The sequence below is a fragment of the Athene noctua genome, chromosome 1 (assembly GCF_965140245.1).
Source record: "Athene noctua chromosome 1, bAthNoc1.hap1.1, whole genome shotgun sequence".
NCBI lineage: Eukaryota > Metazoa > Chordata > Aves > Strigiformes > Strigidae > Athene > Athene noctua.
In genome coordinates, this window is record NC_134037.1 from 208169973 (window position 1) to 208185195 (window position 15223).

At 36.8% G+C, this 15223-nt stretch overlaps 1 protein-coding gene across 3 annotated transcripts in view; it reads left to right on the top strand.

Moving 5' to 3' along the window:
- Positions 1 to 15223, top strand: part of ABCC4 (ATP binding cassette subfamily C member 4 (PEL blood group)) — a 150774-nt gene that overhangs the window by 77398 nt on the left and 58153 nt on the right. For all 3 annotated transcript variants that reach the window (XM_074911542.1, XM_074911551.1, XM_074911560.1), the window contains exon 20: positions 9752 to 9831. In XM_074911542.1, coding sequence (XP_074767643.1) covers positions 9752 to 9831 — 80 coding nt within the window. The remainder of the gene's footprint in view (positions 1 to 9751; positions 9832 to 15223) is intronic.

A 15223-nucleotide genomic window follows, 5' to 3' on the forward strand; every position in this document is an offset into this window, starting at 1 on the left:
ACATACTTCTAATTTTCTGATAGTTATACCAGAATTTCTCTTGAGTTCAGTAGTAATGACATTTCATGTGAAACAGGAAATAAACCCACTGAAAATTATCCAGTGTCATACGTCACAAATTCTGGATGGCCAAACCATGTTGTTGCAGTGGCTTTTCTATTGTATGAGTAGTTAAAAAGGAAAAGGTATTTCAGGAATCATTATGTGGGTACATAATGAATGAACTTTAGAGAGAATCTCACCTTGCAAAACCATTCACATTTTTGTGAAGAGGAGAGAAAGAAAAAAGAAACTGAAGCTAAAGAAAAATGAATGATCAAACCAAAGGAACCTGCCAAGCAGAAGACAAGGGTTTATAAAGTCAGATGAAGACATGAAATGCCTCTGCTGTTCAAGCTGCCTGAAGGCTTTATTCTCAAAATAGGTGGGCCAGGTAGAGGCCAGAAGTCTTGGCGTGGTTTTCACAGCAACAGTCCATGTAGAATTCCCTTCTGTGGTTTCAAAAAAGGAAGAAAGTGAACGGGCTACCTCAGAATCATTATCTTTTGTGTATGGGAGGGGATCTGAATATATATGATTGGTAGCATTAGAATAATATTTGTCTTCTGAACAATAGCTGTATCAGCCAGAAGCAGTCTCAGCTGAAGATTTCAGGACGAAAAAAGCTTTGTATTCATTACTATCCTACTTGGTTACTGTCATCTTTGAGTGGAGTGATGACCGAGCCCTTCCAACTTCAATACCTAAAAAAAAAAAAAAAAAAGGGGGAAGAAAAAAAAAAGAAGCAAATTAAGTTTCTTATTCAGTGAATTATCTTTAGGATATTGAATGGTAAGAGAATCAACAAGTATGAGCAGATTTGCAAGAGCTATATATTTATGACATACAGTATTTAAAGCCTATTCTGAATCTAGTCTTGATAGTACAAATAGTAGAGGAAAACTCCTTTCTGTTGTTGGAAGAACCTTACCAGAAAGGTGACATGTATTTCCATTTGTGTTTTAATCCTTTATTGATGTATATTTATATATAACCCCCAAATCTTAAAGTAGATCTAAAAGTTGTTTTTTCTTCTCATGTAAAAATTCCAGCAACAGAATGCTCTTCAGATGTTTCAGTCCATCCTGACTTGCAGCATTCAGTTTGATTCATTGTAAGCCCCCGCCCCTCCAGCAAAACAGTATTTGGGACATATTTTCAATCCAGGTTGGATTTATAGCAGAAAGAAGAACTAGGCTACACAAATGTTCTTTCATAGAAGTGGGTATTTTTGTGTTTATATAGTTTAGCAAATAATTAAATTAATAATCTTTCTAGTAAAAAGCCAATATAGGACTATATTTCATATCTACTATACCAGGTTTCTATTCTAGTAATGCTTTGTAGTGTGGTGAGAAGTTAAATTAGGTAACTTTACATCTGGACTAGAAGAAGAAGGTGGTGTAAATGAAAATTTGTAGGTAGTGTACAATTTGACATCTTTTTAAAGGCCAGTTGTTATGAAGTTGCAAGTGGTTACCATTTTAATTACTTTTTTTTCCTCCCTTCAGGAAGAGGAGGGAGGCCAGTGTCACGTCTTCCAGTACCCCTTCCTCTGTATACTGTTGTTGTTGTTCAGTTGGACTGCGTGCCTTTAAAATATCTTGTTGCTTATGTTGTAGTATACAGCAGAAATTAAGTTGTGCTGTATTTTGCCAGTACATTAGAGTTGGTGGCTTGGGTTTAGTTTTCTATGTCTTTCAGTATGTTTAAATGTAGATTTTATTCATTAAACTCAGGATAATTTACATAGCTGCAGTGAATAAAAATGAGCTTAAAAAGATGCAGAAAGGTTATACAGAGCTTAATTTTTGGAATTGTTAGAACTTTGTTCTAGCAATCTTCATCACAGAATTACATATGAAAGGTTTACTATTACTCCAGGGGTTGGGGGGGAGAGGGTGGACAGGTGTTACTCTAATTATGAAGCAGATATGTAGCTTTGTATGCAGGTTATGGGATAAAACACAGACAGAAGTTTGCTCTTTTGAATGATTCCGATACTTTCTTTCACAATAATTACAAAAGAAAAAATCTGTAAATGTTAGTTATTGCGATAGAGGGTATCATTGCAGGGATCAAAAATTTGAAAGTTGCTAATGAATGCATTATCCCAGACCTATCATGCTTTTTTTCAAAGAGACCATTTCATTAGCATGTATAATACAGCATCAGAGTTAAATTCTGTTTTGCAGATTTTGTTAAAGCTGAAATTGTAGTCAACTTGGTTAATTGTTAATGATATATAATATGAAAGGCAGTTACAAGTTAGGAGCAGTATATTCGTACTAGGTAATGTAGGCATCTCTATCAGCAGTAAAAATAGAAATTCATTTCCAAAGCAGCTTGTTTGCCATTCTTATATTTGTCATAGTTATCCTTCTTTCTCTAAATTCTACACTTAAAAACACGATCAAACACAGTGTTCACGTTTTCTTCTCGTTTCCTAACTGTTTTCCTGTTTGACAGCATTTGTATAAAAAGTCCTTTTCAAGTAGTAAATTAATTTGGATAGAAGGCATCCCACCTGAATTCATTACATGCTGGCAGTTTAGATAAATGGGTATTATGATCTCAGCATATTTTGGCCCAGCACCACTGTGCCCATTTGCAAATGTCTAAGAAAGTGATAATATTCCTGTCAGTTTCAGGCTGCTAAAGAAAAAAAATGGGGTAGAATTTCTTATTTATATTTATAGGATGCCTGTGGGGAAGACAGTAATGCTGTATATGGCAGTTTGTGTGGACATGTGGTGCTAAACATATATTAAAAAAAGATAACAGACCTATTGACGTTTCTTTGTAGAAATATGGAAGAAAAGCCAGAGTAGATCAGTAATTGACAGCTAAGCAGGAGATGTATTTCCAGATTTCTTTCTGAAGAAATATTTCACAAACTTACAATTCCTTTCAAAGTCGGTAATCCATCTTTAATTATTTTGTTGATTTCATAGTTGTATTTTACAAGGTTGATGTAATGTCTGCTTCCTGCCAACATTTGATATGGACAATCCACTTTGTCACTGCTTTGAAGAAAAGGAAGGCTGCTTGTAGTTGCCGTACTTTTTTTTTTTTTTCTTTTTTTCTTTTTTTGGTGTATGTGTGTGAACTGAGCACGGGTGAAGACTTATCAGTCATGAATGCCATAGCTAAACAGCAAGATACGTGGGGAGCTGTCAATTTATACCACTGACAGAATGGGAAACATGTTCAGTGTGGTTAAATTGATGGGCGTTTAAATGTACCCAGTTCTGTGCAGCTATTTCTTTTATTCCTAACTTTGAGTATGCTTTTATTACCACATACACACTTCTGAGCATTATTTTACTACCATGCGTACGTTTGAAATTACTTTGGTTTTATAAGCTGTAGTTCATCCTCTTAAAGCACATGATTTCTCTCTTTAGGCTAAGTTAACACCTCTACACATCCACAAGCCGAGACGTGGTCTGTTGTAGCGCATCTCCCCGGGGCCGAGCGCGGTGACGACAGCCTGCCGCGGCGGCCACCCTCGCACTGCCTTCTTCATGCAGTGGTGCCGGCAGGGCGCGATGAGCAGGGGCCTCCTCCTCCTCGGCGAGTCACGGAGGTGGCGGTGAGGCATGCGCTTTCGACTGTCTGACATGGGTCGCTCTGAATTACAGTTGTCTTAGACCAGAAGAGCATCTCTCTGGCGTGACTGCCTTCAAGCAAAGTGCAATCCCAGTCCGGGGTGCTTACATTTAGTTACCCGTGTATAATGAAGTACCTTCTTGAATCCATTCCTAGCGGTACAAGTTGCTTTCAGACAGGTTTCTGCGCGTTTGCAGCAAGGAGTGGGAGATAATAGTGTTTAATTTGTTACTTTTTCTTTGTGGAGGCTGGTCAGTGGGGGAGTGTTCCTGGCTTCACTGTTGTGGAGTAGATAGAGAGATTCTGAGTATTTTTTCCTCTGGTAAATGCAGTGTACTTGTATGTGAAAATTGGTATTTAGGCCAGTTGCCATGAAGGAGGTTAGGTTACTAAGCAAAGCAGTATTTATTAATAACATTTGCGTATTGAACTAAAGTGTGATGCAATTAAAATTCCCTGGATTGAGGATCGGCCTGATCTCAGGGGAAAAAAATTCCAAGAGTGTGCACCTGTGCACACACACAGATACACACACAAGTGGCAAAAGCTTTCTATCCCTAGAAGTACCTTCTCTTAAAATCTTTCTTTTCCAAAGAGGCTAGTCAGTGGACTAGAGAAGTAGCAACAAAGTATTTCAGCAATGTGTAATGAAGCAAGTGGGTACAAAGGCTTTGTAAACTCTTTGCGAGATACATAAAATCAATCTGCCCACTCAGTTCTGTTATACAGGAGTATTTCAGTGAATGCACTGGCCAACAAAGTGTATTAGAAAGGCCAAATACATTTAGAAATAATGTACTGCTGCTTTTAGGGTCCTTGATGTATTTGGAATTTAGGTTGCACAACACTGAATGTTACTGCTGGCATTTGACTTGTCCCAGTGGAGGATCCTAGTTTCTGGTTTAAAAAAAAAAAAATCCTTTTTTTTCTGGTGTTTACATCCTAAGTGTTGACTCAGTTTGCATTATATTTCTTTCATGGTGAAGTATGTATAAACATTTTAAATAGGTGTGGCACACTGTCAAGTGTTTTCATTATTTGGATGATAGGTTTGAACATCTATTCCAAATTATCAGTAGGCACCTGCAGAAGTAAAGTAGGTATGTAGCACCTGAACACATTCTGATTCATACAGTTAAAGCAGTTTACAGAGCGAGACAGAAAAGAATATCACAAACTGAGGTTTGATGTCTTTTTCATGGAGAACAAAAGAGTTTTGATTCTTTCACTTCAAGTTTAGCCTAACTATTGTGTAGTGGAGGAGGTTTAATGAATCATTGTTTAACTTTGATACTGCCAAGTATTTGACCATTAAATAGTCTGAAATGTGTACATAGCACTTTGGTGACAGACTCTTATTTAACTGTGATTAATTGGCATTAAATAGTTATTTAATTACTTCGGAAGAAATCTAGCAACAGTGCATGTTCTGATTAAGTTATTTGATGTAAAAACAAACATAGGACTGCTGAAGAGAGCACGTTCCTTTTTGCAGCTTGCTACTGACACTGCACACCACGTGGGAGCCTGAGAATGATTAAACCAGCAGATACTATTCACAAATTCGGATGCTGTTGTAACGCTGGCATACGTAGTTCTTGATTTCTTAAAAGACTGTTTTGTTGCCTTACAAGTTATAGATTTATTATTTTCTTTAAGCTTTTGAAGCCCTGACCAAAACTTGCTGGGTTAGTAAAGGGTACAGGTATTAGTGAACTTGAAAATTTTTGTAAACTGAAAATACTAGACTAGATCTAAGAATTATTGTCTCATGGCATCTATCTGTATCACAGAAATGCTCACTTAATAAATTCAGGGGTTTTGGAAGTATGAAGTATTGTGGGAAGGTGATGTAGATAGTCTAAGTTTGGGAGAGAAGGATATTAGACATCTTGGAGAGAAAAATAATAAGTTTTTGGGAGGGTGCATTGTGTAGGTGCTGCCCTTCTTGAATAGTGGGTGCAACAGTTTCTTTAATCTGCAGAACCATCCCCAGAAGTTAGGTTTGGATATGCTAGTAGAAACGGTAGTCATAACTGTAAGCATTCTGAATCCTGACTCAAAATGGCTGCTTTAACTTTCATATCTGGAATGTTTTCTCTTGCATGGTTAATAATGCATAAGCAAGCCACTGATTTACTGTGCTTCCAGTAAGTGGAAACAGTTGTTTCTTCATACCTTGCGAAATAGACCTCATTTACTCGTAGACATCCTTACAAATGTAGCAATCACTCTGGATGCAATATCATGATGGCTATGGGGCATTTTGCAGCTATTTCCAAGGCACAGCACTGCTGCTTGGAGGTGCATTGCTCTCTTTGGTATATGGTGAGGGAACTTACTTTAGTGGAGGAATGTAGTCTGCTTCTGCATAGGACATGCTGAATAAAATGCCTGTTCAGTTATATCTGTATGAACAGGGTCTGAAATACATCTACAGGCCTCTGTTTTCTCTTATATAATCACTGGGGTAATATCATTGAAAACCAGGAACAGCAAAAATAGGGCTAAGGCTTGTGGCTTTGTCACTTGCTTTTAGCAGTAAAAAAGCATTAATGGTCACTGGATTAACATTACAAGAGGGAGATGTGGACCCCTTATCAAGAAGCGAGGTATTTTCCTAGGCTTAATGACTTCAGGTGTCATTTTCCAGAATTACTATGTGTAAAAACTAAATAGGCCATTAATGACTTTTTTCAGTAACTTGAAAATTAAAAAAAAATTACATTCTGTTACCAGAGATTCACCTGAATGCTATTTTGGCAAATGGCTGATTCACATCACCACTTTTAAATTGTCTTAATTGTATCAGGTGGACTGTAAAAGGTTCCAGTTTTCAAAGTTTGTCTTTTTGATATACCATTTCTTTTGCTCACTCATATTTTAGTTCATGTCATTTTACAGAATTACTGTATTTACATTTTAAAGAGGATTAGGCAGATTAAAAGATGTATTCATGTTTTATTGATAATGTCAGATTAATTTCCACTTTTGTAGTGGCAGCTCACAGCTCTGTCAAAACACAGTCTGTAGAAACACCATTATACTTCACAATTTCATAAGGCAGTTGCCAAAAGTACATTTTTGGCAATTAATTAGCAGCGTGATTACCAATGGGAACTGGAGCAGTTGGTAGTTACTGGATATACGAAATAGACAAGTAAGACCAGAGCACTACCAAGGCCAGCTCAAGTGGGATAAGTTTTCCTTCATGACGATGTTCCTCAAAGAACTTCACTGGAAGAGGTGTTACTGTTGCTCTTGGTGTGCAGGATAAAGGCAGGTATTCTGCAGCTTTCATTTAGTATCTGTGCCAGCTTTTTATTCCTGATAGTGCTGGGACAGATACGTATCATGTTTTCAGCCTAAAGCTCTCCTTGTTGCAACACAAACTTTCTTAAGGAATGGTTGGAGGTTGTCACAGCCTCCTGTTGATCTTTTCTCCCTGGTATCCCGTGATAAGACTTGTGGAAATGGTTCAAAGTTGCAGCAGGGGAGGTTTAGACTGGACATTAGGAAGCATTTATTTACTGAGAAGAGTGGTCAAACACTGGAATAGGCTTCCTAGAGAGGCGGTCGATGCCCCAAGCCTGTCAGTGTTAGAGGCATTTGGACAATGCCCTTAACAACGTGTTTTAACTTTTGGTCAGCCCTGAATTGGTCAGGCAGTTGGACTAGATGATCGCTGTAGGTCGCTTCCAACTGAAATTATTCTATTCTATTCAAAAAAAACCCAAAACCCAGACTCAAAATCTGCAAAATTCCTCCTTGAGCAACTTTTATTGGGTGAGTCTTCAATAGAAATCTCAAGGAAGGGAGATGAAAGCTGAACTCCAAGATACTGCTGGAACTGAAATGACCCAAGAGATAAATTCCTTTCGACAGCAGGCATTTTGTAATAGCTTCTCTCTTGTAGCCCTTAAGGCCTTGTCCATACTGTACAAAGTGAGAGTGAGCACAGTGCATGAACAAGTTCAGATCTGTTTCTCTGCTTGTGGGGTGAGGGAGATCATGAAGGCGTTGCTTGATTCCTGGAGGTGCTGTCGTTGACCTGACCTGCACTATGGCCATGGATAGTAGCCAGCCTGAGTGACCTTGCTGCCTCCTGGTAGTGTCACGTGGGATGGCATTTACGCAATAGCTTCTTATATCAGTCTGAAACCACTACAAATAAAACTTATTTGAGGTTAAGAGGCAAAGGGCAGTTCTGAGGCTGAATGAAGGTGAGATTTCCTTGCTATGGGAATAATCTTTTGCCCTTGTGTACTGCTTGTAATTGGTGGGTCTCACAGTGTTTCATGGAGGGACTGAGCACTGTCACTTCTGCTTGTTCTGCTCTTCACTCTGTAAAATAAAGTCATGTCACTCAGGAGGCAAGTCGCAGAGCTGTGAAGAGATTGCTAACATCCTGAGCCCAATCCATTATGCTATCTTGTTTCCCCTCATCTGCCCCTTCTAGACAGGCCACTAAGGAAACCCCTGGAAGCATTTAACCACTTTAAGTGATTCTCTTTTGGCCAGTCAAATAACATGGAATGTCTTAGCTACAGCATGCATGCAGTATGTGATAGATCACTCTTTTCATGGCCAGTTTGCATGTAAGAAAATGACAGAAAAAGGAACTTTAAAAGTTGCCTTGAAGTTCCTCCTGATGTATCTACCCCAACATGAAATAAGTGAAAAGGAACGTTCCCAGCTGCCATTCTCAGTAGACACAGATGAAAGAGATTTTGCAGAGTCTTGTGCTGCTATATACCCTTCCTCTCTTTGTGCAAAGCCAAAAAATAGGATGAACTCTACTGTTGATCTGCCTTAAAGTAACTGGTAGTAAAGTACTGCAGAATAAGCTGTTTGCCACCAGTATCTCTATTTGCAGTCATGTTCCAGGCTTGAGGAGAGGATGTTTTGCATGTGGATGTGGAACAGAAATTCCCTTGAAAAAAAAAAAATTGGTGTTAATGCAATGAAATTCGTAATTCTGAGACGGCTGTGAACAGAAAACTAGAATGATGGTTGCTGCAGAAGTTACTTCAGAAGCTCTTATCTCTGAATTATGTCTCCAATGCACTCCATGGAAACTTTAAACTTAACTACTTTCAGTTTAATGAGCTCCTTTGAAAACGAAAAAAACCCCATAGTCTTTTGTTGCCAATGCAGTGAATGTGTTTGTACCAGTTAGAAGTAATAAGTGAATCAAGATATATGTAGATAAAAAAGCAATGTGAATGCATGTACAGGCATTACACACCTTAGAAAAGGACACATTTCTATCCTTAGCTTAGTTTCTTTCCTGATGAGTAGAGATATTGATTAACAGAGAGAGATACTAATCCACTTATGGGTGGCAGTGTTGTGACTTTAATTATTAAAGAACTCTTGCTATAACTGATTTTTTCACTCAAGTAGAACTTGAGAAAATAGAGAAGTGTAAATGCTTCACTGACCGCAGATTAAAAATTGTTTTATTAGCTTTAATAAAGATCAGTATTGTCAAGGTTTTGAATAAGTATAAATGTAAGGCTGCATGAACGTGAATCTTTCTCAGATTTTATTTCAGAAATGCCTGCACTTTGAATCCACGTATAATAGTGGAGGAGTGGGAACATAAATACTAAAAAGGATCGCTTAGATCAACTATGATCTATCTGGGACATGAATGCACTAGTGAGTTTCAGTCAAGGATAGGAGCAGAATCTGGTTGATGTTACTTGATGAAACTTGCATTAAGTTGTCTGAACTGTAAACCTTTACCTACACATGTTGAGCATCTCAAGCATGTTTGTTTCACCTGTTAAATTCTATTGAACTATTATCTTCAAAGCCCCTTTTAATTTTTTTCCTAGCAGTTTAGGTAAAGGTTTTATATTTGGGTGAAAAGCATCTATAAAAAAGTATTCTTCTTCAAAATATATTGCAGTGGTTATAAAAGATTTCCTTCATGGTGATTTCAAAAACTGTTTTTTTTTTTTTTTTATCTTTAGATTCCAGCTGTTTCCTTTTAACTGTTACTAAAATGGTAAAACATGGTGTGTTTAAGATATTTTGATCTTTTCAGGAATTATATTTACTTTCTTTTTCTTCTCCAACCCTTCTTCTGTAGGAAGAATCTTAAATCGTTTCTCCAAAGATATTGGCCACCTGGATGACTTGCTTCCATTGACCTTTTTGGACTTCGTGCAGGTAATACGGTTGCTATTGTCAAAGACTTCTGCACTGCATTCTGAATTTAGATTCCTGTACGCTTTGGTGAAGATCAGCTATTTGTCACAGATACAGCTGAGTTGAATGAAACTACTTGTTTGTGTAAGAAAGGTGCGGTTGAAATTTAATGTGTCAGTAAAAAGCTAACATGAGTAATAACTGGCAGGTAGGAGTGGTTATACACAGCTTGCTATTATGTCAAGATTTCAGTTCATAGTAGCTACATGCTTGGTAAATTGCTCCTGATTTGCCTTTAAGCAATCTGGCAAGCTTATTGCTGTTACAAGAAATATGTCCATAGTAAAGAAACAATCAACTCACATGAAAAGATAGCAGAGATTAACCTAATTATGTGTCTACTTCCACAAAGAATCAAATGCTTACCACACCATTTTGGATTAAAATAGGTGTGGCTATTTACAAAGAAAAGATTAGTAGTAATAGGGTGAATATAATAACCTTAATAGGAACAAGTGAAATAAGTTTCTGCAGACAAGAAAGATGGACAAAGCACTGAGATTTTGATTATGATGAGAGGATAAAGGATTATATATGACATCAAGGTAATTCTTCTGTTGCAGTTGCTATTAATCCCCCTTGTAAAAAATTGCAGAAGGATAAAGCTGCAAGAAATTGATCGTACTGTATGAAAATAACATGAATCACAGAATACACAGAATCATGAAGACTAGAGAAAGAAAAGGCGTAGTGTATCAGACCTGTAATGCTTGAGTCAGAAATGTTAAGTTACTATTGCTAACTCTGCTTCATCTCTTAGCGATAACTTACTCAGGATCTAAAACTTGTTTTGACTTCTTTAAAAATAAACCAAAGACATTTTGGGTTGAGCAGTTTAATCATGTTGTTTATGCTGGACTCTTGAAAATAGGAAGAAAAAAAATTATTCCAAGGAGTTAGTACACTTTTTAAGATAGTCTTTTTCTTAGTTTTGTGAAGTTGTTGAAGTTGAGGTATGTGGGGTTTTTTTTCAAAGCATTACAGTGTCACATGTCGTTTTGGGGAAAAAAGGAAGGTGCTGTATTTTACCTATGAATTAAAGCAGTTGGGGTTTTTTGTGAGTTATAGAGTTGCTTATAGTGAATATTAAGATTTTGAATTTGTGGGCTTTTAAGGCCCTGACAAATTCTTTCCTGAAAGTGCAATATAAACATACTTCTGTAATACACTACTCATTTTCTACTGTTTATACAGATTCAAAATTTTCTTCTGTCTCATTAACTGGGACAGTACATGTGTGCCTTTTTTTTTTTTTTTTTCTTTTTTTTTTTTTCCCTGGAAGTTCAGGCTGTCCTGAAATCCTTATCCTCTTCTTTTAGCATAGGATTTACATCCACAAAGTCAAAACCATCTCTTTGGTATAGTGGTTCTTGGCCATTAGACCAAGCAATGCAGAGTGGTTTGTATTTGTCCTCTTTACAGCAGACTGTGCTGTGTATGTTCATTCTATATACTGCTCATGGCCAGAGCATCCTCTGGGTCCAGTGGTCTTCAGATGAAATGATTAACCATTCTCCTTATTCCATGCATTTACAATAATGTGGGAGTTGTGTTGCAGCCCACTTGCGTGGGTTGTTTTTTTTTTACAGTAAGAAACTGAGTGAGTTTCTTACTAGCATGTGATTTAAAGGCATGTGGGTTTGTCTGAGGATTCGAAATCTGCTAGGAAAATGTTAGAGAAGTCTGTGTAAGCAGAGGGAGCCAAAACTGGTGTGGTCTCGTCCATACTTTCTTTTGGGAGCAGACCCTGAAGCAAACAGTCTTGAGAATTATACTCTCTTTTTCTTCTGAGGGAACCAACTGGTTTGTTCCTAAAGAAGACTAAGGAAGAAGGTAACCTGTATGCATGGTACATACAGAAGACCAAATCATCTAGTAGCAAATTGGAAAACCTGGTTATTTGACCATCATGTAGATACTTTGGGTAGTATATGCTTACATAAACTTAACTGATCTAGGTTGAAAGAATTAAGTCTGTTGCTCTAGATGCAATTGTTCTTTCAAGCTCCTACTGTAAAGTGCATTTTGTAAATGTGTCCCCTCATGGTGATTACTTGGTGATTTTCTTTTAAATTGGCTATTGAATAATTTGTCAAATTCTGAAGTTTGTATTCTAAGTAAAAAATTTTCCTTTTCAGAAAAGTAAAGTAGATGTTACAGGTCTAGTACACTGTTAAAAAGATGCTGTTTCAAAGCTTGCCTGTTCTATTTGGCATCAGAAAAGAAAATTTAGGAACTTACTGTTGATTAACAGTGCAGTGCTATCCATAAGACAAAAGCACTTCCTTCTTGGCAGGTTTTGTAAAACTTAATATTCTTGATCAGCAGGCTTGTTGGTTAGTGGATGCCTTTTGAAATTCAATAGCAAAGATACGATATTTATTTCTGAAGAAGCACAGATTTTTACAAAGGATAACTGTTATCAATTATGATAGAGACCTTTTGTCACTTGTTTTGTTTGCAGGTGTCTTTTATAAGACTTCCTATAATCTCTTCAGGAAGAAATATTTTCTCCTTTCTAAAAACAGTATTAGCTAAATATAAAAGCTCTGATCCCAGCCATTGTTGCTGATTCTTTGAGAGACATTTCCCAACATTCATTGTTTAAATGGTTGTCAGGAGGAATCAAGTGAAACTTAATAAACAATGCAGTAACTGGTTCATTTTACTTTGTGTGCAGAAGCTTTTCTTGAGCGGATTTGCATTGAAGAAGTGGTCCTTTTTCTGAGTTATTGCTAGGATCGTTGTGAAGCATTCCACCCTTTTACTATATTGGCAAGTGAGCGTATGATTTCTGCACAAATATACACAATGTGATTGGACACTCAAAAACTACAATATGAACCCATTTACCTATAAATAAATTATTAAAATCTACTTTTGAGAATTTTGTAGTTACACTGAGTACAGATTTTACAGCAATGCTAAAAATTTGTAATGTTCTTTATAGAGTGTCTAATAAGATTTATACACTGCACTACAGTCATAATGAGCATGATTAGTTTAGACAGCTATACTGGATGAAAATTAATTCCTTGAACTAAAAGAGTTGAATTTTTTACATCTTCTATCAACTCAATAAAGAAGAAAGAGTCAGTTCTCTTCAAGACAGTGGCTAGTTACTGTACACTTATTTGTTAAAGCAAAAATAAAAAGTATGTGGCAGGCACAAAAATGCATCATAGACCTTGTGTATTCTTCTGGAAACCTGGCTAGATTTTGCAAAACTGTTGCTTTGCAATAGCTCCCAAAGTAGCAGCTCTCACTTCATTTAAAGTTTCCTGCCATCCTTTCTTTCTCTGGCTTGCTTTGGCACCAAAATGTAGCACACCTGTCTTTGAAGAGATTGGGGGCAGGAGGGGGCAGTCCTCACTAGGAGGGGGCAGTCCTCACTAGGAGGGGGCAGTCATTTTTTTCTTCTTATGAATTTTAACAACGTATGAGACGTGTCATGTTAGTGGAGCTGACTATCTTTTTGTAGAAATTACTGCTGTATCTGCAAGAAATGTAAATAAAATAAGTCTTTCTTATGAGAACACATTTATGGCTATGTTTGACTACATGGCTGTTGAACAGAACTTTGTAGGTAGATGTGAAAGTATAGAAACTGAAAAGAAACTAAAGATTAAGTTAGGCACTTCAACTGAGATATTTTTAATTGTATGTTTACAGTACAGTTCAAAGCTCATTAAAGTAAAAAATAAACTTTACAGTCTGCAGTCCAAGCCTGGGCCTTATCTTCTGTAATGGATTCTAGCTGACCATAAGGTTCCATACCAGCTCTCCTAAAACAAACAAACAAACAAAAACAAATGGGAAAAAAAAAAAACAAACAAGCAAACAAAACCCACCAAAAACCCACCAAAAAGACCAACTCAGTGCTATGTTAACAATGACACCTGTTATTTCTACTAAATACAGCACTAAATATGTTTGTAAAATCAGGTGGTAATTAACATTTGTAAGTTGATTCAGATAGTCGAAAAGCTGAATGAATTTGGTGAAGGTGGTGTATTTTTTTTTTTTGTGAGCTCATATATTTTTAATTACCTGCCTTAGTACTGTTAGCCTTCTTAGCCTCAGTTCTGCATCTTGCTTTGTTTTTTCAGTCCTGAGTTACATATTTTTGGCAGGTGTTTTCCAACTAAGTTACAGTCTCCTCAGGTAAAGGACTACTTTTGTGAAGACGATTACAGTGCTTTAAAACTTTCTAAGAGGATTTAAACATCTACTTCATTTAGATACGCGTGCTTTATTTATGTATTTGTTGGTTTAATCAAAGGGCAGACCTGACAGCAGCCTTAAAGGGCTACCCAAACGCAAATAATTGCAGAAATTCTTTCTTTAGTTGATAGGTACTTGATCATCCTGTAAATAAGTCCAAAGGGACTTGAGGAAGTCAGGTGCTGTTTAAGATGACAGGGATTTTGTTACTGAATTTTCTTAGATACCTCTGAAAATATTAGCTGATGTACTCAGTGTTATAACAGACTGTTGTTCCTCCTCCTGCCTTAAGCTCTGTGGGAGTACAAAGTTCTGTTGGTGTGGAATTGACTGATAGGTGCAGGGCTTGTAGTTTAAAATGTTGTGGTTAAAATGCATAGCAATGTCTAGCTCAATGCAGTGCTAAGAAAACACAATCTACTAATCTGCGAAAAGGTCATCCAAGGAATACAATAAAAGAATTAAACGGGGAAGTATTTGGAATTAAGAATCCAATAAATTTAATAGAATTTTGTGTACATTAGCACCAGATATTCCTAAGTAGACAGTGTTTTGGATGCTGTATTTTTTGACAGCTTGTCAAAGGCTTGTTTTTCATACCTGAATCTCACTTTAACATGAGATTGATCTGCAGAATGGGTACCCAAACTGATAAAACTACTGGGTGAAAATTATATCTATAAACTGATTGAATACATAGGACAGTGAAAGATATTTCAGACTTTCTTTTGGGTTTGTTAATTATTATAAATTTTAAAGGGATGGTTTTCTCTGTAGTTTCTTGCCCTTTTAATTCTTCAGTGATCTTATTACCTATTAACAGAGTTGATTTTCTGCTTTAGTTTCTAGTGAATCTGAGTAACTTAATGTGATGGCCCCTTCATTTTGATTTCTTACCCTGTGTTGGATTGAGGGGAAAAAAAAAAAATCATGATCTGTTTTGTTTCTAGAGAACACTGTGAACATGTGAACTATCTGCAGCTGCCCTTGGAGAAGGGCAGTGATTTATTGAGGAAAACTGAATTGCAAAACCTTTTTCCTCCCCAAAATCAACAGCTTGACTGAGTTTAAATAACTGACTTTTCATATCCTTTCATCACACACAAAGACCTAATCCTGAGACTACTTG